This window comes from Rhizomucor pusillus, assembly GCF_041956525.1.
Source record: "Rhizomucor pusillus strain CBS 183.67 unplaced genomic scaffold VTP01scaffold_26, whole genome shotgun sequence".
In the NCBI taxonomy this organism is placed as follows: domain Eukaryota; kingdom Fungi; phylum Mucoromycota; class Mucoromycetes; order Mucorales; family Lichtheimiaceae; genus Rhizomucor; species Rhizomucor pusillus.
The window spans coordinates 164,357-189,559 of NW_027192168.1; the positions used below are offsets into that span (position 1 = coordinate 164,357).

Sequence of the window (25,203 nt, forward strand, 5' to 3'; positions counted from 1 at the left end):
TACTATCCATGCTCGGTGAATATTTTTTTTTCTTGCTTTGGATCACACAGACTTTTCAACAAACGTGATTGAATATATGACTGGGCTTAGGGAAGTAGGATGTACAGGTCTGTTTGTTGTTAACTCTTTTTCTAGCTTCTGTAATGGCGATCAAACACAAACTTGCGCGTTTGTTACCATTGTTGCTGCTGACTGGCTGGATGGTCAAGGTATCAGTAAAAGCTCAAGAGAATGGTGGCGACGACGATGACCCGTCGCAGGATAACGCTATATCTGGATGGGCCTACAGAACACCCAAAGCGCAAGAACCACCCAGCAATGTATCCGACGCGAGTTTTCCGTTCATTCTCATCGATCCGGATATCATCCAGGAAAACAAAAAGCACATCTATGACTATGATCGCGGCTTGCAACATGCGCTTTGGTTCTTGAAAAAGAAGGCGGATCGCTACGTGGCAAATACGACGAGGTTGACAGTCGTTAACAAACAGGTCGATGTTCCGGGAAACGACAAGCATGACTACATGTCCCTCGCGCGTTACTTTTGGCCAAACGATTCAAGTCCAAATGGCTTGCCTTATATCAGAAAGGACGGTCACGTCAATCCTGAAAGCAAAGAAGTGGCAGACTATGCAATGCTTCACGCATTTGTTAAGTCTATAGAAAATATTTTTAGCAAAACGATATATTCATTGAAGAAAGCAAAAAATAGGTCAAGCAAGTCAAGTTTCTGGCACTCGCATACCATTACTTTGACAATCAGACGTACGCTGACAAGGCCATCGAGCGTATCAATCATTGGTTTATTGACCCCGAGACCCGCATGAACCCGCATATGCAGTATGCTTCACTTATCCGTGGCTACAACACCGGCCGCTCCAAAGGCATCATCGATTTCCACGCTGTATATGACCTCTTGGATTCAATTTCGATATTGCAGCAGAGCGACGTATGGAACTCGACACTGACAAGATACATACGACACTGGTTTACGTTGTATCTCGACTGGCTTACGCACAGTCCGAACGGCATGTACGAATCCATGTCGCAAAACAACCACGGCACTTACTATGACATTCAGCAAGCATCGATCTATCTATTCTTGAACCAGACTGAGATGGCCAAGCGGGTTATCATGAATGCCACAGCGACGAGGGTTGCTCAGCAGATCCTTCCTTCCGGCGAGCAGTATTTGGAAACCGCTCGGCCACTATCGTGGTTCTACTCGATTTTCAACCTGCGTGGGCTGTTTCAATTGGGACAGATGGCGCAGAGATTCGGGCTCGACTTGTTTAACTACGAGACTGTGGATGGTAAAAGCATCCGACGAGCGCTTGATTTTTTGCTGCCAGCGGCTATCAACGAGTCGGCCTGGACGTTTAACAACACGGGAGGTTTTGGAGACAGTTATCATCTAATCGAGCTGCTCGAATCTGCCTACGTCGTGTATCAAGATGACATGTATTTGACAGTGAGCAAGCATCTCTCGACAAAGTACGCGCACGAATACAACATTTCAAGGCTGACGTTGCCCTGGGCTATATTTGGAAACGAAGACCTGGATACTTTCCATCGCAAGCAGGCCTCAACAGCATCTTTGCCGTTCTCCTTTAATGTGCTTGCGCTCTCCTTCTCGGCGTTTGCATTGTCGTTTACATTGCTAGCTTTATAGGTTTATCCAACAAGCACTTCCAAGCGGGTCCATTTCAAAACAATTTTAAATAAAACAAAAAAAAATTGGAAAAGAGTAACAGCTTCTCAACGTTGCGCTATGTGACTCTGCAATTTTATTATGAATGTATGTAAATTTATTTGCCTAGTGGAAGCCATCCATTGGCTTTGGAGATCTCCATCGCATCGGCTTCAAGAGTGTCCCAGACATGTAAGATTTGTTTAACGGCTTCGTCAATGTAAGCGGAATCACCTAGCAGAAGGAGACTTTGTCAATTCTTGTTCTCTTATTTGGGGGGCAAGTGAGGAATATATCCATACATACCTTGTTTCAAGACCAGGGTCACTTGCACTTGTCCGTTGGATGCTGCGGTAGGATGATGAGATGGAGTAATATGGCAGATGAAATGTAGCTGATGACGTTTGTAAAATGATGGAGATGATGAAGATGATAATGATGCATCTATGACATGTCATTCATGAGTAACACCGAACCCACCCCCCAAGTATGCATTTTTCCTATTCTGGACGTACCATGAGATAGAACCATGGATACACTCCAGACGATCTGTCCGGTAGGGTATATACGGCCGCTTAATTTGCCGTTAAAATGCTACATTCGTTGGAGAATTGACGTTAAAATGAAAAAACTTCCATTTTCTATGCAATACCCCCTTACCTGTTCAAGAACTTGGTGGAATTTTCCAGCCACTTCACATTCATGTTTCGCCTTGCGATGGAATGTCCTTATCTAAATTGAGAAGAAAGAAGGGGCGTATAGTTAATATCAACGTAAGAATGCAGTTAATCTGATCCGAATCACACATACTCGGGATGCAGTTTTTGTTTCAGTAACGGCTTTGTACCATGACCGTGCAGCGCCCAAGCATCGGAATATCAAGGAAAAGGAGCAAGGTTGCCTGTCGGCTGCATGTCGCTGCTCGGCTGCGAAGCAGCTCTGAAGAGCACTGGTGCCCTGCTGTTGATGCAGCAACTGCACATGTGGCAAAGGTGATGGTGGTGGTGTTGTACGAATAAGAGCTCCTTGCACGGGCGTCGTACCAGATACAACTGGTGCTACCGGGCTCGACAGCCCATCTGCTGTGAAACTGATTGCACTGCTGCTTTTGCATATGGGAGACCAGTTGTTGTTGTTGCTGTTGTTGTGCTGGTGGAGATTGAGTAGCAACAACGGGCTGTTGGGTGATGATCGGGTGCTGCCGTTACTGCTAGAGTCGCTGCTGCCGATGCTGCCGCTGCGGTGTGATTTTGTCTGCGTTCCTGGGCACGGATCAATGTTTGTGTGATCGCCGATAAGGCTGTTAAAGACGTGATGTTAGATAACTCGTACATCTATGCTGCACAATGAAAATGATCTCTTACTATGGTCGCTTTTTCAACAAATCATTCAATTCTCTAGTCATATCCGAGTGCCACGAATAGTCAAAATCGAACGCAGGGATACTCTTGAGATGTGTGGGTGACTCGTACATGGTAGTCGTACATGAGATGGTATCAATTGTGGAATCGCAAGGGGTCGGCGGTAGATTCGAGATGCTGCTTTTTGAATATCCACGATGATGTTTGCAGCAAGTGCCGGTATTGTTAGTCGGGTAAGGTGTTAAGGGTGGAGTCATGGGTGCGACGGAAGACCCGCTTTCTTCGCTTGAAGGTGAGAAAGATTGTGAAGTCTTTTTGGTTAGAATATTGTTGTTATTCGCCTGCTCTTGTTCTTGTCGCCAGGCACGTTGTTGTAGCAGACGACAAGTGATCTTTGGAATGTTCGACCTAAGTATAAGGCAGGGTATGAGCACATGAATCATCCAGCAGATAACAGTGCACACTGTCATGTGTTACTCTACTTACTCGTTGCTGGTGAGGGCAGCGATCAGCTCATTCTGAGTACAGTTCCGCCAGAGAATTTTGAGTGTCTCCCAGATCCGACCATCAATGTCAGATGCATTGGATATGAGAGGTTGCTCCAGATTCAGATCGGCTACCAGATCGCGGGGTTTGTCGTACAACGACAGAGTGTCCGGAAAGCGTAAATCGGTTCCGAGGAACGAGCGATTAGTGAGCCATGGATGGACTAGAACAGACTCGAGCTAGGTTTGCAGTAGCAAAAAGATACATGTCAGTTGTCTCTCGCGCGTGATAATAATAGCAAGGTTAAGATGCAGCCGTCTGCACATCTTGCTCAAAAACATCACATCCTCACGCGTGCCCCTCCACCGGCCCCCTTTCACATGATAGGCAATACAAAGAGAGAGAGAAAACAACAGCAAGATGCTACTTACATTTATGCGTTTAGCCGGATCTACAACGAGCATACTCTTGACAAGATCTTTTGCCTCAGGAGAGACATAGGAAGGCAGAGGGATGTACCGCCCGGACTTGATCTTGACCAACAAGCGGCTAATGTTATCGTCGTCAAAGGGCAAATGACCAGCAAGCATGGCATACAATATAACTCCACAAGACCAGACGTCAGTGGCAGGACCATGATAATGCTTGCCCTAAAAAAGGCAGGTATGTCAGTAAGAAACTGACTGGGTGTAAACAATCATGTAGTCGAGAATGAATTCTCTTACCCTGACTATCTCCGGGCTTGCATAATGGGGGGACCTGTTGAGTTGAGGGTTTTTTTGGAGAGGAACGTTTTATCTCGTCAGTCGCCCTTTTCGCATTGTGTGGAGGAGCTGCTGAGTCTTGGAAACTTACCCACAGCTGGTTTGCAACATTGAGTCTGGCCGGTAGACAGTAGCCATGCCGAAATCGGCCAGCTTGAGAGTCTTGTGATCCTTATCCAGGAGGATATTCTCGGGTTTCAGGTCTCGATGGCTACAAGAGGCTTTGTCAATAATCGCAAACAACACAAAGAAACAAAAACAAAAAGGACTTGCCAGATATGATGAGCGTGGCACCAGCTCAATGCTTCAGTGAGCTGCCTAAACAAAGACCGTGCCTCTTCCTCAGGGAGCCTTCCGCGTTCGGACAAAACCTGGAAGAGCTCGCCTCCTTCCATATATTCCATGACGAAATAGACATTGCTAGAGTCCTGAAGAACCTGGCGGAGATCGACAAGGTGTGGATGATGTAGTAGTTGCAGGACCGCTAGTTCTCTTTGTACACATTTGGCCATGGATGACGAAGTGGCAAGCAGATTGCGTGATATGACCTTGATGGCCACCCGCTCTCCTGTGTGTAGATGGTATCCTACTTTGACTCGGCCTACAATGCAATATAGATATCGATTAGCCCATTTGCTGTTAACTTTTTTTTTCTTCGTTCTTTCGACGACAGTAAGGAGGGGCTTAAGGGTTGTGCATGCTAGGAGGGGATAGAGATACATCTGCACCAAAAGCGGGAGAATGGGCGTAGACAAGGAAAATTTAGCCAGCCAGATCGAGAGGGGAGAGAATGTGCGCATACCGTATATACGTTGTGCATGTGGGCCATATACAGAACTTACACATCCCTCGACCAAGATGTGCACATATCATCATTCAAATGGCGGGAATACTCAGGGAAAAAGGCAAAGCAGCACTTGGACAAAAAGGGAATGAACGTGTGGTGGTGACAATGAATATATGGATATATGGGATCGAGAGAGCATTTCCGTTTGGCCGTCGAAAAAATGAATAAATAGAGCAAAGAAGTGAAATGTTTACCTGATGCTCCACGACCAATGGTCTTTCCGAGATAATAATCGCCTATCTCTCGTCGTTTGCGAGTATTTTGTGTCCGTTTGTACAGGTCTTTGCTGGCGGGTTTCGTCGTCGTGGTAGTGGTAGTAGTAGTAGTAGTATGGCGATTGATATACGTCATGAATGGCATGCTAGTGTGATATTAGGTGGTGTAATGGGGATGGATTTGCTGCAAAGTATAGTATGGTCCGTTCGTTGCAATAAAGTACGTTTTAGTTAGTTGTTATTGTGTGCCGGCACAGTATTAGATGCAATAAAATGTAAAACTCGCTAATGTACAAAGGTACGTGGAAGAGGAAGAAGAAGAAATAAAGTAGGTTTGAAAAGGTGTATTTTAAATACAGAATCTCTTTACAAGGAAAGAAAAGGGGGGAGGAAGCATGGGGGAGCACAGGCAGGGAGCTGACGCAGAACGAATTGCAGAAAGCGCCACAGGCTACTTTTTAAGTGAAATTGTATATATTTGGGTATGCAAAGTGGCACCTTAAATTCGCAGCAAGCATCTCTCTAGGACTGCTCAGCGAGTTCCTGCCATTGATGCAACTGCAGTCGACAAGTACAGCTTTACTCCCTATAACAACAGCACCCTGCTTCACATTAAGTGCTAGTCACATGGCACAGTTCGAATATCGACCCGTTTCTCTTCTGCCAAATGGTAACTCACATTGGCGTGGTCCCGCGACTAGTTACCGGGTTTACCACGGGGACAAATGACCAACGTTTTAATCCGGTAAGGCTAATTTTATATACAAGAAGGATGGGGTTGGGGTATCCAGCGGGTTACACGCTGCGTATTTGCGTGTGTGTGTATGTGTGTTAGCCGCTGGAGGGGATGTGACGACTCCGGGTATCAGTGCTGATAGGGTCGGGGTACCGAGGATGTATGGGATATGAAAATGAACCGCGTAACCATGGCTGATTGGCCGCGCGCTCAGTAGAAGAAAGGAATATGGACCGGCTGCAGGTGCATGCAGACGAAACAAACAAGTATGGTTATAATGATTTAAGCAACGATGCGAGTCCCACTAGGAAGATGCCAAAGAAGAAATACATCGGCACCTTCCGAGAGTCTGCCTTGAATGCTTGAGGCAGCATGCTCTGCAAAGGAAAAAAGAAAATTGGTTTTCATCAGTCTCTACTGTATGTACGGACCTTTTTCGGTTAGGAGATGTACGTATGTATGCATACTCACCTGTACAGATATGAAAGTCATCATTCCGCTGACGCCAGCGAAGATTATACCGAACAATGTATCCTGGCTATGCTCGCTGACACGGTTCATCATCAACAAACCAATCACGGCGCCCAGCGGTTGTGAGAGGCCACCCATCCCTGCCGCCAGCCAGAAGGCGTTGCTTCTTGACTTTGTCGCTATGTACAGCGGCAACGCAATCATGAATCCTTCTATGAAATTGTGTATCGACATGGCGATGCACACACTGAGGCCAAGCTGGGTAGACGCTTGACTTGACATGAACATTATCAACCCCTCTAAAGTACGGTTCAGAGCTATTCTATTTTTGAAACAACAAACGATGTGACGTACCTGGAAATTTGTGTACAAAGATAGCGATTGCCGTCTGGATGCCGAGCTTGAAATAATCTTCCTCAACGTCTGCCTCCTCAGATATCAAAGTGGATCCAGCAGACCTGGGATGCATGTGATGCATCTCATCAAAGTAGCCCGCCGCATTTCTGGCACCGTATTCGAGGTCCCAATTCTGGTATCGTAGCAACCGCTCGCGTTCCCCGGGCGAGTCAGCAGGACCTTTTAGTGTCTGTATATCATTTTTGGGTGTCTTGAGCGTAGTTGGTGTGTGCAAATGATCATCATCGTGGTCCGTTGCACCGCAGCTGTGTACCGCCTTGGGTGCGAAGAAATGTACTATGCGTGTGATAACAAGAGTGAAGGCCACTCCGCCGAAAAAGCAAGCATAGGCCAAAAAATCGGGATCAATCCTTTGAAGAGACGCAGGAAGAAGCGCTGACAATGATGAAAATATCATGACTCCCGACGATAGAGCCAGAGTCGCCGCGATAAAAGATGGCCTTTCAAGAAAAGGTTTGCTGCTGGAATGCTGAGGCAGGAGCTTATCAATAAAAACAACGGCAGCTAAGAGGTAAGTCAGTCGTGCGCTCCTCTTGACAGACACAAAGTCCAGTAACCACCTCCAGCAATGCACATGGCTGTCGAGAATGTCACCATTGCCCAGCCATTGTCGAATTGAGCATCGTGAGTCAAACTCTGCATCTGGGTTGGGTATAATACGGAAAAAGGGGGAGGGGGCAGGAACTGGGAAGGTACTCGTCAAGTTTCTACTCCCTTTTTATTGCTGGCAATAAAGGCCGTCAGCTCCGCCCTGCTATCCCCAGCTCGGTTGTCATGCACGCACTAAACGTACCGAGCCCGTACCCGGTCATTACGAAGTAGCATGGGACTCCTTTTGGCCCATCATCTTATTGTAAGACCACAAAGTGTCGCTAACATACAATTCGCGTGATATTTGCTCTCCAAACGCTTTGTAAAAGGAGATGGAAAAATGGATGCTGTGCAACGTCCTCGTGCATAAGGAAAGAACGCCAGATTGATCTCACGTTTACACTCAGATCTTCCTCTGCCATTGCATCAAGAAAACATAAGTGCCCTTTACTACATCTGCTGACACGTTTCGCGTGATGATTTACAACTCGGGCCATACGAAACTGTAGATCTCATTCTGTAGTAAAACAAATAATGTACATAATTAGCATCGGGTCTATCCTCCTGCTACATATATCATTGTCCTTACTTGACTGCTTGCTGATACACACGATTTGCTAAGTCTCAAAGTTCTTGCCAAGTACAATGTATAGGAAAATAATGTATAGTCATCTAAGCCTTGAGATAAGGACGCGAGAAATTGGGATAAGTCTCGCTGACGTTCCTCTATCACGACACGGAGTGCGTACAATGATTTATATAGCAAACACGTTTCAGAGGATAGAAAGATTTTTGCAGCTTTTATATCTTTTGATAACCAGTCACCCTGTTGCTTCAAGGCTTAACTCTTTCTAGATACTCCTCCGATCAATCACGTTCTTTGCTTGATATTTTGTTAGGGCTTATGTAATGATGAGCAGGTGTACTGGAATACAGATATTAAGCATTTCTGTGTGTTTTCCTTGAAGATATGGATTGTTTGCCGCTGTTTTGCCGACATTAATGCACAATCCTTTCAATCAAAAATTTTTTCATGCTACTTGTTTGCGCTTTCTTCTGCATCATGCTTACTTCGCACTGTATCCTGTGTTAATTGACATGTAGCATGATATTCTGTAAAAGCGGTCATAGCCGATCTCCGGTCCAGTATGATATTGATCCTTATTCTGTGGCGATGGCAGCTTGTCACACACATGGCAATTTTCGCGGCATTCATGCAATTCCGCCTTAAAAAAAGATTACAGAACTCTATTATCCCTTCTCTCTGTTGCCTAATCAAATGATCTCAATATGGCAACCAACCGTCCTGAATATCGCGACGCACGAACTCCCCGGGCAGTCAAGGCATACTCGATTGCGCAGGAATCACGATACTTGATTGTGGAGAATGTGCCTGCTTTGGGAATCGTGGACGATCTCTTGAAAATGTGCGCTGCATTCGGAACTGTTCAAGAACATTACATGCTCGACGATCATCCGCACGTTGATCAGTTTACAGAGGTGGTTTGGATCAAGTTTGAGAGTGCGGTGGGAGCACGTATGGCGAAACGCGGATTAGACGATAAACCGTTCTTCTCAAACTTGCTACGTATATCGTATGCAGTAGAGTATGAAACTGAGGACGATATCCGTCAGAAGCTTCAAGAACGGAAAGCGGCTGTTACACGTCGACTTGCAACCAAAACGTCTAGTAGAAACAAGAGAAAATGGACCGAGAAACAACACGCACCCGCACCTTCCATTGGACCTCAGGCATACCCGAATTCGATCAAAAAGGTGGAGCACGCCGTCGTCGAGACCATGCAACCGTCAGGTGCTCCTGAAATCAAAAAAGACGTACCTGCAAGCCAAGTTTCTGCAAGGCCAAAGAGAAGAAGAATATAAAGTACCTAAAAACGAACCATCGTCTAGACGGTCGAAAATATATTGTTTAAGCAAACTACTTTAATTGATGTACAATGAAATTTGTAAAAACTTCGAATCCGGATCTTGAGTTTCGTTTTCTACTGCAGAGGGCAGCTTTCACGCTTCTCGCCAACGGAACCAATCAGCGAGAAGGTGACACACATTGGTTCCAAGGGGACGCAAGCCTCTTCTTTCAACCCACCTACTCTTCTCTTCTTTGCTTCCTCCTTTTTTCTTTTCTTTTTGAAACAATGGCGCTCTTCGTCGGTCGCATTCCTCGTTCAATGTCATCTGTAAAGCTACTCGATGGTGCTGTATAGCAATCAGTATGTTCCTTAACCAGAATTCTATTCAAGCGTGAACTCGAGGATATCTTTGCCAAGTATGGTAAGGTCACTCGGTTTGATATCAAGACAGGTAGGAATAATAGCCCAAACAGATATATCTAAAAAATGTTACATTGCTTTTGTTTGTTCTAACATGATACTTGAACCAGATTTCGGATTTGTGGAATTTGAAGATAAGGAAATTGCCGAGCAGGCAATGGACGGCGTGAATGGTGAAAGCGAGGTAGTAGCAGCGCAGCCACTCATGCAGGCTCTTTTTTGTACTAATGATATCTTTGCAAAACTATCACGCAGGGACTTGTTGTCGAATGGGCAAAAAATGGTGGTAAACGTCCTGGTGCAAATGAATGCTTCAACTGCGGACAGGAAGGTAAGAAAGAAAAATCACTCTGGAACATACTGGGAGCGAGCGCAGTCGATTGAAATATTCACTGGCACACAACAGGCCACTGGTCCAAGGACTGCCGCGAATCAAAGCGCAACGGAAGACGAGGCAACGGACGGGGCCGTGGTCGTTCTCCTCGACGCGATTATCGCGACAGAAGGTACAGCTTTTCCGTCTATGAAGCTATTACGATGTTCTTCGCACTGGGCGCGTCTGAAAAGACTGCAAGCGATGTGAGCTGCTTTCTCTGGCTCCCATGTTTATCTCCCTGACGCTGCATTGTTGACTACCCTATGCATGGTGTTGATATACATATACGTGCCTGCTTGCCTGCTGCTTGGCAGAGAAATGGGGAAAAGAGAAGGAATGATTGAAACGCGTTTGAGATGATATGTATCCTCCCAAATAATGCTTGCCCGTCAGATCCTACGCCGCCCAGTAGAGAACAGAGAAAAAGCGATCACTTGCGCAGTTGAACTCAGACATCTGACACAGCCGTTGGCTTCTTTCCCTTTTATCTATATTCTTCTTGGTGCTGCTCTTCTCCTTGCCGATTACGGAATGGTAAGTTCTAGTTGGTACATCCAAGTCATATCTCCCTAACAGCTAGGTTTTAGAATTATCCAGAGATCGTGACTACTATGATCGTCGTGACGACCGCGACCGCCGCAGTGATGATCGGGAACGCCGCAGCGATGACAGGAGCCGCCGCGATGATAGGGATAGATACGAAGGTCGGGACCGTCGCGACCGCCGTGAGAGATCCCCTGAGAAGGAATACAGCCGCTCTGAACGACGACGTGATGAACGTGATTAAACTTGCTTCTAGCTACTGTTCTAGCGCGGCCATCTCTGCAATAATCGAATAAAATGTAGTCTGAATTTTTTCTATATTTTGAAGGCTGTTTCTTACAATTACAATATGGAAAAAGCATAGTCAATCAAGGCATAGAAATTCATCGCTTTGATGTCTGTTGTACTTTATGACCGGCTTCGTCGTGCACCAATCCGTCCTTTCAGACTATCTGGTATCGGGATTTCTCCATTGTCATCCTCGCGTCGCGCAGGACTTCTTGTAGAGATAGGAGATAACGATCGTCGTCGTTGTCGCTGTGATGGCCGGGTCGATCTTGCAGGACGCCGCTCGTCACGTTTGCCTAGACGACTCATGATATCTGGCTTGGGTCCTAAGCGGTCAACAATGCTGCCCGTCGCAACTCTGCTCTGGTGCCGCTGGGTTCGTCGCGGCTGTCCTCGACCATCGCCATGGAGTAGGTAATATCGACTGCGGTCTCTGGCTCCTTTCTCTTTAACATCCGCTGTAGTTGATTGACGGATATGCAAGCCTTCAAACGTTCGATTGGAGTCTTCTCGAGTGTAGACTTTAGCCTTTCGCAAGATCGTGTGCGTTAATGGTTCGTCCACGTCGGATACTAACAGTGACAACGCTGCTTCCGCTGCATCCTGTCCATCCTTGAATACCAAATTGCCTTTTTTTCCGCCAATAATTATTAGAATCTGCAGCGAGCGTACGTAGCACTGACGAGGTTTGATTAGCGCTTACAGGATGAGTCGTTAATCCATTCCACTTTTTGTAACGGTAAATGGCTGCAGTACATTTCGATATCTTTTGTGCTCATTTCATCGACGCCGTACAGAAACAATGCTTCCGGTCTCAATCCTGCGTCCGACTTTTCCTCGGATACGCCCTTGTCACCAAGTCTTGCATCGACCAACGTTGCAGCTGTTGTGTCTTTGGTGGGCTCTGAATGCTTCTCGAGTTCCTCGTCAAGTTCTTGATCTAACTTTTCTGTCGCTGCGAGGTAATCGTCAAGCGCTTCGCCGTCCGCGATGGCGTCGGCGATCTCAGCGTCGAGCATTTCTGAGAACACAACACACGTTCATACAAAATAGTTGCGGTGATGCATCGATCGCTTCTTGAATGTTGCGCAGTACTGTACCTATGTCCAAGTCGGCCATCGTTCACTAGTTAACAGTGCGTGGAACAAGTTGCCCGTCAAGTCAAGCGCCGACACACCCTCAAATCGGACTCCTCAGCATGCAGCATTCAACACACGGAAACAACGACTCATTTCATTTTTATGCAGAATAACACAATTAAGAAAACAAACTGGATATAAAAATTGAGTCTAGCGTTTACTTGTCTTGAACTTGAGGAGAGGTGCCAGGATATCCAACGGTCCAGCCTTTTTGAGGAATTCATGCTAGTGGGAGTAGTCAGTCAGTATCTCCGTTGAATATCTATCAGAAGGTCTGCGAACTTTACCTCAAGCAGTTCTTCTGCCGTGGCTCGTGATCGTACATCAACGCAGAGACACACTGCCAAGAAACTCTTGAGTTCACGCGAAAGTTTCTCTGGTTTCTTGAGAGTTGGTGTTCCATTTGTGGCGATCAAGTACAAGGCTTTTAACGGCTCCTCATCCAGGTATGGCGGTTCATTTTCAATCATTTCAATGGCCATAATACCAAGCGACCAAATGTCCACCTTTGCACCGTATTCCTTTTGTTTCACCACTTCGGGTGCCATCTGTCGGAAGCGTCAGCAAACGACATTTATCACACTGAAACAGTAATAATCGCTTACCCAATACGGTGTGCCGACCATCGTCGCACGTTTGCTCTTGGATTCTGTGAGCTTGGCGCAGAAGCCAAAGTCACTAATCTTGACTTTTCCTTGAAAGTTGAGGAGGATATTGTCAGACTTGATGTCTCGGTGGATAATGTTTTGCGAGTGGAGATGGTGGAGACCGGCCGTTGTCTAAGAATCAGGCTGAGCATATAGAGATGATATTCCCAGTCAGATGAATTAGCTTACCTCCAGGCATACGGTCGCAATTTGCTGCTCTGTCATGGTATTGTTGTCAATGACATCCGTCAATGCGCCGCCTTCCATGTATTCCATAATAACCCAAAGATCCTTGTAGTTTACAAGGAATGAGTCCAAATAGTTCACAATGTTAGGATGCTGTGACTCCTTCATGACCAGAATCTCATTGACAATCAATTCTTTGCGAGGTTGGTTGGCAAGATCCATTTGCTTAATTGCAACTTTTGTATTCGTTTCGTGTGATATGGCAACGTAAACGGAGCCAGACGCGCTAAATACGTGTAAATTGATCGATTAATTGCATTAAGGCGGAAAACACCGTTCTTACCCCTGACCGATGTTCTTGATCTTTTTGTAATATTTGTTAGGATCACCTTTGGTAACGATCGATCGTAATTTCTCCATTATTTGAGCCTCAGTCATCGTGCTAATGCGTTGCTCGATCTTCTTTTCTTTCTCCCGCTCGCGTTCTTGCTGCTGCTCGCGTTCACGCTGACGTTCAAGTTCGCGCTCTCGTTCCTTTTCGCGCTCTTTCTGTTCGCGTTCCTTTTCACGTTGTCTCTCGCGCTCTCGTTCTCGCTCACGTTCGCGGCGTCGTCGTTCTTTCTCACGTAGTTCACGCTCTCTCTCACGTTCTCTTCTTTCACGTTCCCTCCTTTCGCGTTCATACAAGACTCTATCGTCGTAAGAACTGACAGTAGCATCATACTGGGGCTTCGTGCGAGATACACCCATAGACTTCGATGGCTCTGGTCTTGGGTACGATGGTTTGTGGTATTCCTGACGCGGAGAGCTGCTGGAAGGGTCGCGAGGTGATCGAGGAGGCAAAGCATGCTGATATGATGTTTGCCTTAGCTTCAATGTACAAACAATGCTTATTATCTACGTTACTTACAGGTGTTGTTGGGGTGCGGTCACCGCCGTAGCGAGGATACGGGTCGGTCTCTGGAGGACGGTGCGACAAAGGTTTTGATGGATGGTCCTAAATAGTAGTTTGTTATTGTACAATGCAGTGTATGTTTAAAGTTAGGCGCTAAGCTTACAGACGTCTGTAAGGAAAGGTCGTTCAGTCGATCATTGAGCTTCTTGGTGGGTAAAGATGAATTCAATGGTGGTGGCGGTGCAGGTCGTGGTGGAGGTGCTCGAATGGAGGTAGGAATAGGTGTGCTCGGTGACTTTTTGGATTCTTGGAGCAGAGCGGCCCAGCGATCGTCACTCATACGTTCAACTGCACCTTGCAACTGGGATGAACCATATTGTTCGGCCTCCCGTTTAGTCTGCTCGGTATAAAACTCCAATACATCAAGCACAGCTTGAGGGTTCTTTGCGGCATCTTCCTGCGTGATACCGGAGCCTTTCAACAGCTTTGTCCATTGATCAGGCATGCCCTGTTACGGAAATATCGCAGATTAGCATATACCTCTGGCGTAACTGGAAAGCTTGGACTTACTATAAAGGCGCCCGTGTTTGGATCAAAGCCAACGTGTATTTCGTGCCTGAAATCAGTTGGTCCGGATGCGCCGAGCGGGGATCGCTATTCGACGAAAAAAAGAGGTAAGAAATGATTGTCTCCCTTTTTGCCACGGCAACAAAATTTGAAGAACATACATTGTATATTTCATCCATCCAGGAGTACAGCTCATTGTCGCTTTTGCATGCTACGTAGTATGTCTTGTCCTTCGTAGCTATTTCGAAGCAATAGGGTTTGAGGTCTGTACGCGTCACGGATGAAATGTCGCGGAGAAAAATCAATGCCACGCATTGTCCAGATTGCTAAAGGGGACGAGGAGATGCATTTTAAAAAGGGAAACTATATTTCTCGATGAATATTCTCGATAGGTACCTCGTTCCTGTGAAAAGTTAATGCCTGGTCTCGTAACACGCAAAAGCGCTTCGACCATATCCAAGCACGCAGCCCGTCTTCTTTTACAGACAGGTACCCATCTTTGATGATTTCGGTCATGCTTTAGTCAGAATACGAAAGTGATGGCTCAATAGGTCGCGGCTAGGTCGAAGAGGTCCTTTAATACTCTCGGGTATAGAGTTGCTCCAGTGATCAAAGGAGCAATTGTGGGTGATGAGAGAGAGTGGGAAAAGGGGAAGAGTCGGGTTAAAGCGAGACAAGGAGACACAAGCATTTGCTTGAATCTATGGTCGGAGCCATTGCAAATGAAGCAAGATCGACCCGGCTCCAGCAGGTCTGTCGCCTGGTCCAAAATGACAACCGTAACTACGTACTGTAGGCCCCACCCTCCGCCGCATACATGTATACGTATAACATGCTCTGCAGCCCACAGTATTGCTCTGATTACATCGAACAGCGCTGTGCCCTATTGATTTAACCGCGGTAATCGTGCCGTGCAACACAGATCGTGGATCCTAGAGCCATTGGTACGACTATGTAATTCAATGAGCGACTATTGTTGCCCCCCTTTTGGGCCAACTTGGAATGCCTCACAGATGATGTCACGGGAGATTGTTGCGAGATATCTGCTGGATATTACCTACCCTTGGTTGTACCCCACGAAATAGATGACTGGTTCGGAGGGAATCTTTCGTATTCACTTGCTTGCTGCTTGCATGGTCCACTAGCATGCATAAGATTCCCGGTTTTTGTTGTCATTTTATCTTTCAATGGCGTTATTTGAGCAATAGTGATAACATATGGTATACTAAATGCTGCTTTGGCGTTCGCATAAAAAACCCAACGATCTATGGTTTGCAGCGATGTGATTCTGCTGCCTAATTTATCGAGGTACTGTAAATTTGCGGCAGTCTTCTAGGCACGCAACAAGATAATATCCTTTACATATGATCGGCTATGGAAATCGTCCGGATAACGCCATTCTAAATTTGAACAGAAGATATTGATAAACGGTTGGTAGACTAAAAATCTGTATAAAATAGCTAAACTGACAAGATTCTTACAAACCATTTAATGGATATAGAATGAGTTCAGAGTGACTATTTGCTCTGATGCAGAAATAGCACTCAAAGCACAACGTGACAGAGGATGATATTAAGCCGCATGAAATAGATACTGCAATATATTAAACAGATATGCATGCAAAGTGTGCTTCATAGGTCGAAACGTGTCAGGCAGCAGCATCTAGCATATCATGAGAGAGAACACGTCCTAGCAGTATTCCTTTTGAAGTACCATTCTGGAAACTCCGAGATATACATGTTGCTTATCTGCTTCCTTCGATGCTTCCAGTTACTCACTACATATCACGGTGAATTTCGTCTGCTCCCGTTTTGTAGCTTACAAATGCTAGCCAATAGCACATCGTCAGTCCTCCTCTCCGCTTGCACCGGCCTTTCGGTTTTTAGATGTGTCAGATGATCCTTAAGTAGGCTTCCTTATCCCAAATCTGATTGTATCCTTGGCTGACTAACCAATGGCGGGGATACACCGTAGTCTCGATCGACATTCAAGAAGCGTGAAATAAGATGAGTGCATGTCTTTGGCTCAAGATGTGCATCGATGACGCTTGCTGTAACCCCACATCTAAGGTTACACACACAACGCAGCAGTCGGTGATCTGACTCACCATTTCTGATCCAGACATTGAAAAATGGTCGACTTTAGCTCTGCATAAAACAGGAGAATTGATCTTGATCTACATGTCTTACGGCCGCGTTACCATTAGCAATGCGTACAGTGCCAGCCAGTGTGCACATGACGCTGTGGTGATCTATCTGATGCGCATCAAAAACATTGGATTGTTCATTATTATTAATCATCCGATACGCGTCACAGACGCGTGCCACGAGATTCAGCTGCCCGCGGATCCGCTACTGATATGGTCCATGGCGCAGCAGGCTGTCTGATTACTCATTTTTTTGCAGCGTATATTCCAGATTTATATATAAACGGTCCTGGATCTGTCAAGAATATTTCGAGCATTCTCAGCATTTCTGAATTTTCCTGAAATATCATGTCCAACATCTTCTCAAATAACAAGTTAAATCCACTCCAGATCATTCTCGACGAATGTACAGCGTACCTTGGAGATCCTTCCGGACGAGTCATCGTTCGCGGGGAAGTCATTGCCAATCTGGCCAAGGATACGCCAATCCAAGGTCCAATTGAACTCGTGTTTGAAGGAATTCAACGATATCATCCCTGGAAAGGTATGCTAGGCATCTGCATCTGGTATGTCTGATATTTATGCTGACTTTCCGTCAGAGATCATGGAGAACCGACCTTTCGGGAAACCGATCGAAACCAAGTTCCATGTCATTGAGCTGTCACTGCTTCCACCAAACTCCCAAGGCGTAATGCCAGCTGGTATCCAACGGTTTCCTTTCGAGTTTCTGCTGCCCGGATCATTACCTGTCTCTGTCTCTATTCCAGACCGTCTAGACATTTTCTACCGACTTATAGCCACGTTGCGACGATCATCAGAAGACACACGGTCAAGAAACAGCACCCACTGGTTTGCTCTGGGACGTATTGCCAAGAAATCCAAGTTGACTGCCACGGCGGGTTTACGGCTTGTACGGGCCATTGATTCTGCCGCAAGCATACCTTCTACGGATGTGCAACTGTACGAGCGATCAACAATTCCGCAGCAGCAGCAGCGACAGTCCACTGACTCTGATGCTTACATCGCCAGCGAGCTTTTCCCCCAAGAATACACCGGATTATCGTTAGATGAACAGTATGACCGGTTAGCATATTCTCTTGCCGGGCGCAGCGTCGATAATTACCGTCGTCCAACGCACGCGGTATCTCACGGGATTCGATATCGACTGGGCATTGATCGCACTGCTGTAGCTATTGGAGCTAGCCTTGGCATTGAAATTTCACTGGAACCGCAGTACCGGGATGTCAAGATCCGGTCGATTCTAACCAAAATCACTGAAGACCGTCGTTACATCATGAAAATTCCAGGAGACTACGCACAGAGCCAAGGAAAGCCAGAGACTCGCACGCATACCGAGACTGTTGCTATGATCTTAAAATGGGCTTATGGCTATCCGGTCGACAGCCAGGAAATCCCTGGATGCAGCAGCAAGTTACTGAGCAAGAAATATCGTAAAAGCAAGAAAGCAGGAGCAAGTACGACAACGACGTTTGATGAAGAATCATCTTTAACTGAGGAGCCTACTTCGAAGGAGAAGCAAGCGCTGAAAGAACTCTTGAACAGTTCAAATTACACCGCGAGCCAACAAGATCGACAGCAGCAGCAGCAATTACCAAATGACGAGTTTTCTAGCAAGTTGCAGAATCTCAAGGAGTTGGATCAGCCTATTCAAGTTAGCGAATGCTTTGATGGTCGATTTGTGCTACCAATGCCAACATGCAAACATTTTCTCCGACCAAGCATGTCGTACGATAGTATCTCCATCACGCATTGGCTCGAACTTGCTGTAACCTTGGAGGAACAAGACGGGAAAAAAATCAAAATTTATCTCGAAACACCCATACGCCTTCTGAACTGCCGCCTAGTAGCTTCTGACGACAAATACCAGACTTTGCTGCCGCCTCCTCCAAGTTACGATGGCTCCGTCAAACGGCTATCTTGCTCGGACACTTTCTGGGAACAGCGCCTGGCTCTCACCGAGGACTCACTCTGGGGATACTGCAAAGGTTGTCCATGCCAGGCGCGCACGAAGAAGAGCGACGATGCCCAACAACCAGGCTTTCCTCCCAAATGCTCGTCTCCTCCGTTGTCATCTTCACCTGAATGGGGACCCCCACCGTCATATTCTGAGAATTGACTATATTGCTATATATCATCCCATGTTTACATTAATACTTATGGCATCTTCGTTCATTTGCATTCCTGTAAGATTATGAAAGCCTATATACCCTTCTGCATTATAAAACAATATCCTTGTTCGTTGTTCTGATTTCTTCGTTCCCAAAAAGCGTGTGGTAATCTTTTGTTTGCATTCATTGTTCATGTTCAATATGATGTATAATCCGCGAGTGTGACCCGTAATCATACATGCAAGTATCCGCAGATGTATCGCTTGGAAGCAGACCTCCTCATTTTCTAGAAAGAGATCAATACAGATCCACCGTGCACCAAAAGGATAGATCTGCAGAGTTGGCTGAAGAGAATGTCCGAGCAGGTGACACCATATAAAAATATATCCAAGCGCCACATCATCCATTCGTCCTCCTACGAAGAACACCTCCTCTTTTTCTCTTCTGTCCAGTGTATCCGCCTTTTACCCGTCAAACCGGGCAATTTTCAGATGACACATCAAATATCGAAGATATCGAATGCGGATAGGTCAGGACCTGTGTAATGTGAACGCGGCGGCGGTAATGGTGGTGGCGTATACAAGATATGTCTATACTCATAGATCATCAAGTCAGGGGGGTCAATGCGACGATTGCGCGGATCAGCAAGGCAACGGGGCGAGTCATGAAAGGTTTCCGCATTTAACCAATTTCGGATGATGGCCACCATGCATCATTCCCTGCATCGCCATCGCGCATTTTTCGGGACACAAACAACAAAACAGAAGGGAGACTATTATGCGTATATGTGTGTGCCTCTGTCAAGTGGTGCTGGCAGGGAAAACTTTGATGTCACTCGCAATAAGGAAAACCTTCTGCTTTCGCGCGAACCGAACATGATTGCTGCAGTTAGCATCCTCGCAAAGCGAACGCGATTGCGATGGCAGAATGATGTCGGAGGAGGGAGATTTGGGAAAACAACGGGTTCTAACAACAGTAAATGAAAGCTGGACGGGCGGAAAGAATTTCCTTGGGCGGGGCGGAGCATTTAGACGCAAGGTCCTTCACGCCGAACGACGACGATTTTTTTCTGTGTGTATATGTGTGTTATGTACATAGCACACAATACATATGCGCGTATGTTATTTGTTGTAGTAAGGGTAAGGAGCTCAAGAGCGGAAAATTTTCATGAATTGTTTAGCTGGATGGGTCTCCAATGAGCCCCTCCCTCCTTCCCTCTGGCTCTCTGTCTGTCTCTTTCTTTGTTTCTCTCTCTCTCCCTCTCTCTCCCTCTCTCTTTCACTCTTTCTCTCTTCTCTCAATTATTATATTTCCTGCTCCAGCTCTTTGTTCTTCCTTCATCGCTTCCCTAGATATCTTCCTAGTTGGTCTGAGACCTATAGCTACTCGCGCGAAACAACCCACAACTGAAATAAACGTCCGATATCTCTCAGAGCGAAATGACGGTACTCAAGCCTGGACAACCGATTCGGACAACTGGCAACAACCTGGTTGGACTATGGCGCCCATCCTTTGTCAAAGTCGATCACCGTCTCTTTGTCTACGGAGGCGGCGGAAACGTAACGGATAATTTACATGTCCTCAACCTTCACACGATGCGATGGGATACTGTCCAGGTGAATACTTTTTTTCTTGTCTTTCTTCTCTCTCCCCTCTCTCTCCCCTCCTTCGCAGCCCCTCAATGCACTGCATACATGTACGATGCCTGCAATCTAACTGACAGTCACGCTCCTCGTCGATCCTGCAGAATGTCAAAGGTACTCCGCCTTGCAAACGATACGGACATACCGCAACGCTATGGAATAACTGCATCGTCATCTTTGGTACATATATCTCGCCCGAAATTTCTTTTAATTTTTTGCTCATCTCTATCCACTAGGCGGTTGCAATGAGCGTGCAGAATATTGTAACGATGTACATATATTTGACCTCGAGAAATCAACGTGGCATCAACCCAACATTATCGGCGAAGTTCCTGCCCGATACTTACACAGCGCTGTTGTGAATGACAACAAGTTGTTTGTCTATGGAGGTTTCGCCCGAAATGCAGAGTGTAAGTCGATTATACCTACTATGTAACGAACGAGTATATACCCACATTCTCTGGTTGCTCATTAGGTACATATGTGCTTGATGAGTTAAGCATACTTGATCTGCAAACTTTCACGTGGACCAAGTTTAACGGCGTGCCACCACGTTACAATCACTCTGCAACGTTGATCGGCCAAAAGATGTACATCTATGCCGGAAAAGACGAACATGGCAACACAGTATCTGATCTGTTTGTTATCAACGTGGGGGTACCTCCTTACACGCCACATCTTGTCTTGAGCGGGTCTCAATCAAGTGCAAGTTCTCGGATGGTGCTTTTAAAAAGCCAACACTTTTGCGAAGCTGTGTGCGGGAAACTCTTGGTATTTGGCCGCTACCTTGCGAACGGTGCCGCGCAGCATCACCATCCCAACGCGGCAGCTCACCACCATCATCAGCTCACCAATCCTGACGCTGTTTACGGCCTTTGGATGCTGGATCTCGATACTCTCGAGTGGCAGAGACAAGACTGCAACGCTAACTTTGAAGTCGGCGGATGGAACTACTTCACCGTCGTAACAGAGACCATTGATTCTGCCGGGAGCACGGACGATGCGTCCCAAGTAACCGTAAACAATCTTTTCTTTTTGGGCAACACAGAGGCCGAGCGGCAGCAAGGATACGATCATTTTCGGTAAGCAAGAGGGAAAAAGGAAAGGTGTGCAGTTGCATGGGGATAATAATAAAAAAATCAAGGGATGCATTGGTGATCAACGGCGAATCGCTTGGACTTTACGACATACCACCACCTCAGTTTTCGCACGAGTTTGCGCAACTTTTGAACAACCCAGAGTTATCCGACTTTGTCATCGTGGCTTCAAACGGCCAAGAACTGCATGTACACCAGGTCATCTTGATTACGCGCTGGCCGCACTTCAGGAATATTTACAAATCCGGCATGATAGAAGCACAGCAGCGGCGGATGGAAATCCCAGAGCCATACGAAGTCGTGCTGGCACTCCTCAAATATCTGTACAGCGATCGCCTAGACGACGATGTGCCGTGGCAGGTCGTATGCGAAGTGCTCGTCGTCGCAAACATGTACCTGCTGAATCGTCTCAAGAAGATATGCTGTGAACGGCTTTACAAACGCCACATGACCGTCGAGACTTGCGGGCTTATCTTTGAAAAGGCCATCACGGCCGAGGAAACCGGATTGAAAATGCTAGCACTCGATTTCATGTTTCGCAATTATGGTTCGGTCTTAAAATCAGAAGTATTGCTGCACATGTCAAGTTCTGTGCGGCAAGAGTTCATGGAAGCCGTGCCAGATGAAGCGGTCTTGGAAGTGAGCAGCCGTTCATCCGGCCGGTCACTATCCGTCGCAGGAAAATGCATATCCTCACAGCAGATTGCTACGGCAACAATGCATAGACCGATAGCCAGCGCCGCAAGCAGTACAAACTTGTCGTTGCAGCCGCAGCAGCAATATGTTCTCAGTTACTCGGCGGATGTTCACAACCATCAAGTATCACAAGCATCGCTCGGATACACAAGCACAAACAGTGCCGCAGGTGTCGTACGTATATTTTCTAGCGCCACCCGCATTTCTGTTTCTCTCTAATTCTGACAATTTTCTAACTGAGAAGCTTTGAACGTTCTAGCAACGGCAAATTCCAATAGTTTCAGCGCAGCAAGCGGTGTAAATGTTCAAGACATTTATTTTAGATGATCATCAAGTATCTCTCTCTACATGCAACAACAGTCCACCCACACACCCACACGCACACATACTCACGCACGCAACGCAATACAACTCGCACCGCCCACGCACACACACACACACGCACACACACACACGCACACACACACGCACACACACACGCACTCACGCACTCACGCACTCACGCACGCAAACAACGTCGTTTTCTCTCTTCCCTTGATTTGGTAAGCTTCCTGTGCTTACAACCACCCTGCTGCTGCACAGGAGGTTCCTAATGTACTTTTATAAACTGTCGTATCGCCGTTTACCGCAATTATTATTCCCTTGTTCATCATTCTGATGGTCCTTAATACGTGCCCTTTTTTTTTAAAAGAAAAAGAAAAAGTAGCCCTTCTTGCTTTCTTCATAATTCTGTGCTTTCATCTCCATCACTCACCTTACCAAGCACTATACGTGCCTTTTTCTCTGCCCTGCGTACTCGATGTGTGCATGCACGCACGGTCTCGTATGTAGTTAGCTTCCTCATTCCCACCCCCTTTTTGCCGAAAGGACAAACACAGATCTACATCTAATAATCAAGAATGCAAAAAAGTTGTTTCCGTTCTTTTTTCGTTCTTGGCTGCGCGCTCCTCTGCACCCCCAAAACAATCATGTATGTATTGGGCGGGCAAACTACGGCGGCGGCGGCAGCAGATATGAGTTGAAAGGGCATGCAGTTGTCTAATCTTAAAGTAGCAATTGAGCGCGAGCACACACATTTAATATCAAAAGATGAGAATCGAGAGAATGTTCTTTTGTTTATTATTCCCATTAATCGATATCTCTGCACATAAATCATCATCAACTCCAAGATGTGGGTACTTAGCAACCGGCTATGTAGTAGTGGTAGTCATAGTAAAAAAATCGTATGACCTGATCCTCCTTATCACCCTTGTACCATCCGCTGCATATTTGTTTATTTTTCGTCGTGAGTGATTTATGCAAGATGCGTATACAAATCCTGTATCATCTGTTTCAAGAAAAGAGAATCCGTCGTCGGCGCATCCAGGAATTCGGAACAATTAATTGTTTCTTATTCATGAGATAATCCCAGCAGGTTGAGCTCATCTCGCTTGAAAAATAACCGTGGTAAGTGATGAAATTCCATTACCTGTAATAAGTTATGTGGGATAACTAACCTGGCTTCATGTATGTATAAAATCCGAATTTTAGCAATGACAGATGTCCATAAGGAGCGATTAGAAATGCCAAGCTTTTCTTTTTCGTTTTTTTCTAGCTCTTCCACACACGAGGGAGGAGGAGGAGTAAATGGCTAGTCCGATCATCCCATTTTTTCTGGGTTGGCACCGCTAGGTTTTCAACCAGGAGGACCATGCCAAGAACTCCAGGGCATGCATTGAGGATAAGTGTATAAAAGTCAGCGGAACAATGAATCTATTATAAAAAGATATCCACAGAAGATCTCATCATCGCTTATTGTATAAACCATCACCATTTGTATCGCTACTGTTCTTGCTACCCCACAACAACGACATGTTCCTCCAAGCTTCATTCTGGTTCCGTCGCACTACTACCACCACGACAACCGCAGCTGCTGCACGCACCAAGAAATCATCTAAGACTGTGCGTTTCAGTGGCGTTGATACGATCCAATACACACACAGCTCTGCAGAGTATGATCGCTCAAGTTTTACTGACAAGAGACGACAATTGCAACAGTTATTCGAAGTGCCTCCCCCTTACTCATCACAATTTAATGCTACTGCTGCTCACAACAACAACAACAACAACGCGACGACGATCAAGAAGCAGCAAAAGCCGCCCATGCTGCGTATCGATACTCAGGTTGCACCCGGTGGGCCGCTTTTCTTAACACACATGTCGACCAACTATGGCCGTCCCTGCGGCCACCTGGATGATTCCCTTGTAAATCTCAATACCAACGCTGCTACCCTGCCCTTATTTTGAACAGAAAGAATGGGGCGCTGCGGTTTTTATTTGTTTGTTTTTTCCCCTTTCCTTCATCATGTACCATATAGAACAACCTGTATATATATCATTTACAACAATGCACCGAAGCAGCACAGTTTAAAGATCCATTACACTCTAGTTTATTATGCACAAGAAGGACCGCGCAAAATGACATGCCATGCTGGGAAGGAAGGGGGTAGGGGCTTTTTTCGTGTATATATATATAACGTTGCCAGAAGTTTCTGTTGGAAAACAAGGAGGGGAGGAACCGGATTTGGGGGTGGAAAGATCAAGGGGCAGAGCCAGGAATAGTAGTAGTAGTAGTCGAAGTAATGGCCTATGTGCACAACGCATGTGTGTGTTTTGCTCCTGCAGTCTTGGCCGATCTCGGTTTTGACACAATAGTGCCAGTTTTGCGACTTCGGCAAATTGCGATTATGTGAGCCCAAAGCAATCAACTAGACTGACGATCTGTTGCCATTACGGTCGATATCTATTTACTGCGAATCACAAAGTTTTATTGTCGATATTTCTTCAAAAAAGATCAGAACATACTTTGAAACTTTAGGGTTCTCTGATCCCTCTTTTATTATTGGGTTTCGTACATTTGCTGTATTCGCTGCTACTCATAATATAAAGTACTGTAGGATATATGTAAAAGGGTAGGCACGCGTAGTGGGGACGAGGAATGAT

General features: G+C 46.1%; 11 protein-coding genes across 11 annotated transcripts; 6 read left to right on the forward strand and 5 right to left on the reverse strand.

Annotated features, from left to right (window-relative positions):
* Positions 1-143: 143 nt before the first annotated feature.
* Positions 144-1,672, forward strand: VTP01DRAFT_5900 (uncharacterized protein; the record flags this gene model as incomplete). The annotated part of the gene is made up of 2 exons (XM_069384742.1): positions 144-650; positions 713-1,672. 2 exons carry the CDS (start codon positions 144-146, stop codon positions 1,670-1,672), a joined length of 1,467 nt encoding a protein of 488 aa, XP_069234944.1.
* A 136-nt stretch (positions 1,673-1,808) lies between these two features.
* Positions 1,809-5,508, reverse strand: VTP01DRAFT_5901 (uncharacterized protein; the record flags this gene model as incomplete). The annotated part of the gene is made up of 12 exons (XM_069384743.1): positions 1,809-1,924; positions 1,997-2,134; positions 2,206-2,284; positions 2,351-2,422; positions 2,501-2,990; positions 3,055-3,459; positions 3,538-3,776; positions 3,969-4,187; positions 4,263-4,296; positions 4,393-4,512; positions 4,575-4,902; positions 5,343-5,508. 12 exons carry the CDS (start codon positions 5,506-5,508, stop codon positions 1,809-1,811), a joined length of 2,406 nt encoding a protein of 801 aa, XP_069234945.1.
* Positions 5,509-6,371: 863 nt separating this feature from the next.
* VTP01DRAFT_5902 (uncharacterized protein) lies at positions 6,372-7,629 on the reverse strand (the record flags this gene model as incomplete). The annotated part of the gene is made up of 4 exons (XM_069384744.1): positions 6,372-6,476; positions 6,571-6,869; positions 6,925-7,491; positions 7,548-7,629. 4 exons carry the CDS (start codon positions 7,627-7,629, stop codon positions 6,372-6,374), a joined length of 1,053 nt encoding a protein of 350 aa, XP_069234946.1.
* A 1,239-nt stretch (positions 7,630-8,868) lies between these two features.
* VTP01DRAFT_5903 (uncharacterized protein) lies at positions 8,869-9,462 on the forward strand (the record flags this gene model as incomplete). Its single annotated transcript, XM_069384745.1, has 1 exon — positions 8,869-9,462. One exon carries the CDS (start codon positions 8,869-8,871, stop codon positions 9,460-9,462), a length of 594 nt encoding a protein of 197 aa, XP_069234947.1.
* Positions 9,463-9,734: 272 nt separating this feature from the next.
* Positions 9,735-11,032, forward strand: VTP01DRAFT_5904 (uncharacterized protein; the record flags this gene model as incomplete). Its single annotated transcript, XM_069384746.1, has 6 exons — positions 9,735-9,776; positions 9,840-9,900; positions 9,980-10,053; positions 10,125-10,200; positions 10,276-10,375; positions 10,843-11,032. The coding sequence occupies 6 exons, from the start codon at positions 9,735-9,737 to the stop codon at positions 11,030-11,032; spliced, it is 543 nt and encodes a 180-aa protein (XP_069234948.1).
* Positions 11,033-11,196: 164 nt separating this feature from the next.
* On the reverse strand, positions 11,197-12,195 carry VTP01DRAFT_5905 (uncharacterized protein; the record flags this gene model as incomplete). The annotated part of the gene is made up of 3 exons (XM_069384747.1): positions 11,197-11,705; positions 11,780-12,097; positions 12,177-12,195. The coding sequence occupies 3 exons, from the start codon at positions 12,193-12,195 to the stop codon at positions 11,197-11,199; spliced, it is 846 nt and encodes a 281-aa protein (XP_069234949.1).
* A 170-nt stretch (positions 12,196-12,365) lies between these two features.
* VTP01DRAFT_5906 (uncharacterized protein) lies at positions 12,366-15,026 on the reverse strand (the record flags this gene model as incomplete). The annotated part of the gene is made up of 10 exons (XM_069384748.1): positions 12,366-12,440; positions 12,503-12,763; positions 12,821-12,994; positions 13,052-13,334; positions 13,392-13,897; positions 13,959-14,045; positions 14,107-14,451; positions 14,514-14,597; positions 14,672-14,836; positions 14,907-15,026. The coding sequence occupies 10 exons, from the start codon at positions 15,024-15,026 to the stop codon at positions 12,366-12,368; spliced, it is 2,100 nt and encodes a 699-aa protein (XP_069234950.1).
* A 1,329-nt stretch (positions 15,027-16,355) lies between these two features.
* Positions 16,356-16,810, reverse strand: VTP01DRAFT_5907 (uncharacterized protein; the record flags this gene model as incomplete). The annotated part of the gene is made up of 3 exons (XM_069384749.1): positions 16,356-16,382; positions 16,463-16,560; positions 16,711-16,810. The coding sequence occupies 3 exons, from the start codon at positions 16,808-16,810 to the stop codon at positions 16,356-16,358; spliced, it is 225 nt and encodes a 74-aa protein (XP_069234951.1).
* A 194-nt stretch (positions 16,811-17,004) lies between these two features.
* On the forward strand, positions 17,005-18,793 carry VTP01DRAFT_5908 (uncharacterized protein; the record flags this gene model as incomplete). The annotated part of the gene is made up of 2 exons (XM_069384750.1): positions 17,005-17,200; positions 17,256-18,793. The coding sequence occupies 2 exons, from the start codon at positions 17,005-17,007 to the stop codon at positions 18,791-18,793; spliced, it is 1,734 nt and encodes a 577-aa protein (XP_069234952.1).
* A 1,431-nt stretch (positions 18,794-20,224) lies between these two features.
* Positions 20,225-22,440, forward strand: VTP01DRAFT_5909 (uncharacterized protein; the record flags this gene model as incomplete). The annotated part of the gene is made up of 5 exons (XM_069384751.1): positions 20,225-20,401; positions 20,533-20,608; positions 20,665-20,838; positions 20,904-21,510; positions 21,573-22,440. The coding sequence occupies 5 exons, from the start codon at positions 20,225-20,227 to the stop codon at positions 22,438-22,440; spliced, it is 1,902 nt and encodes a 633-aa protein (XP_069234953.1).
* A 1,632-nt stretch (positions 22,441-24,072) lies between these two features.
* VTP01DRAFT_5910 (uncharacterized protein) lies at positions 24,073-24,507 on the forward strand (the record flags this gene model as incomplete). Its single annotated transcript, XM_069384753.1, has 1 exon — positions 24,073-24,507. The coding sequence occupies one exon, from the start codon at positions 24,073-24,075 to the stop codon at positions 24,505-24,507; it is 435 nt and encodes a 144-aa protein (XP_069234954.1).
* Between the last annotated feature and the right edge of the window lie 696 nt (positions 24,508-25,203).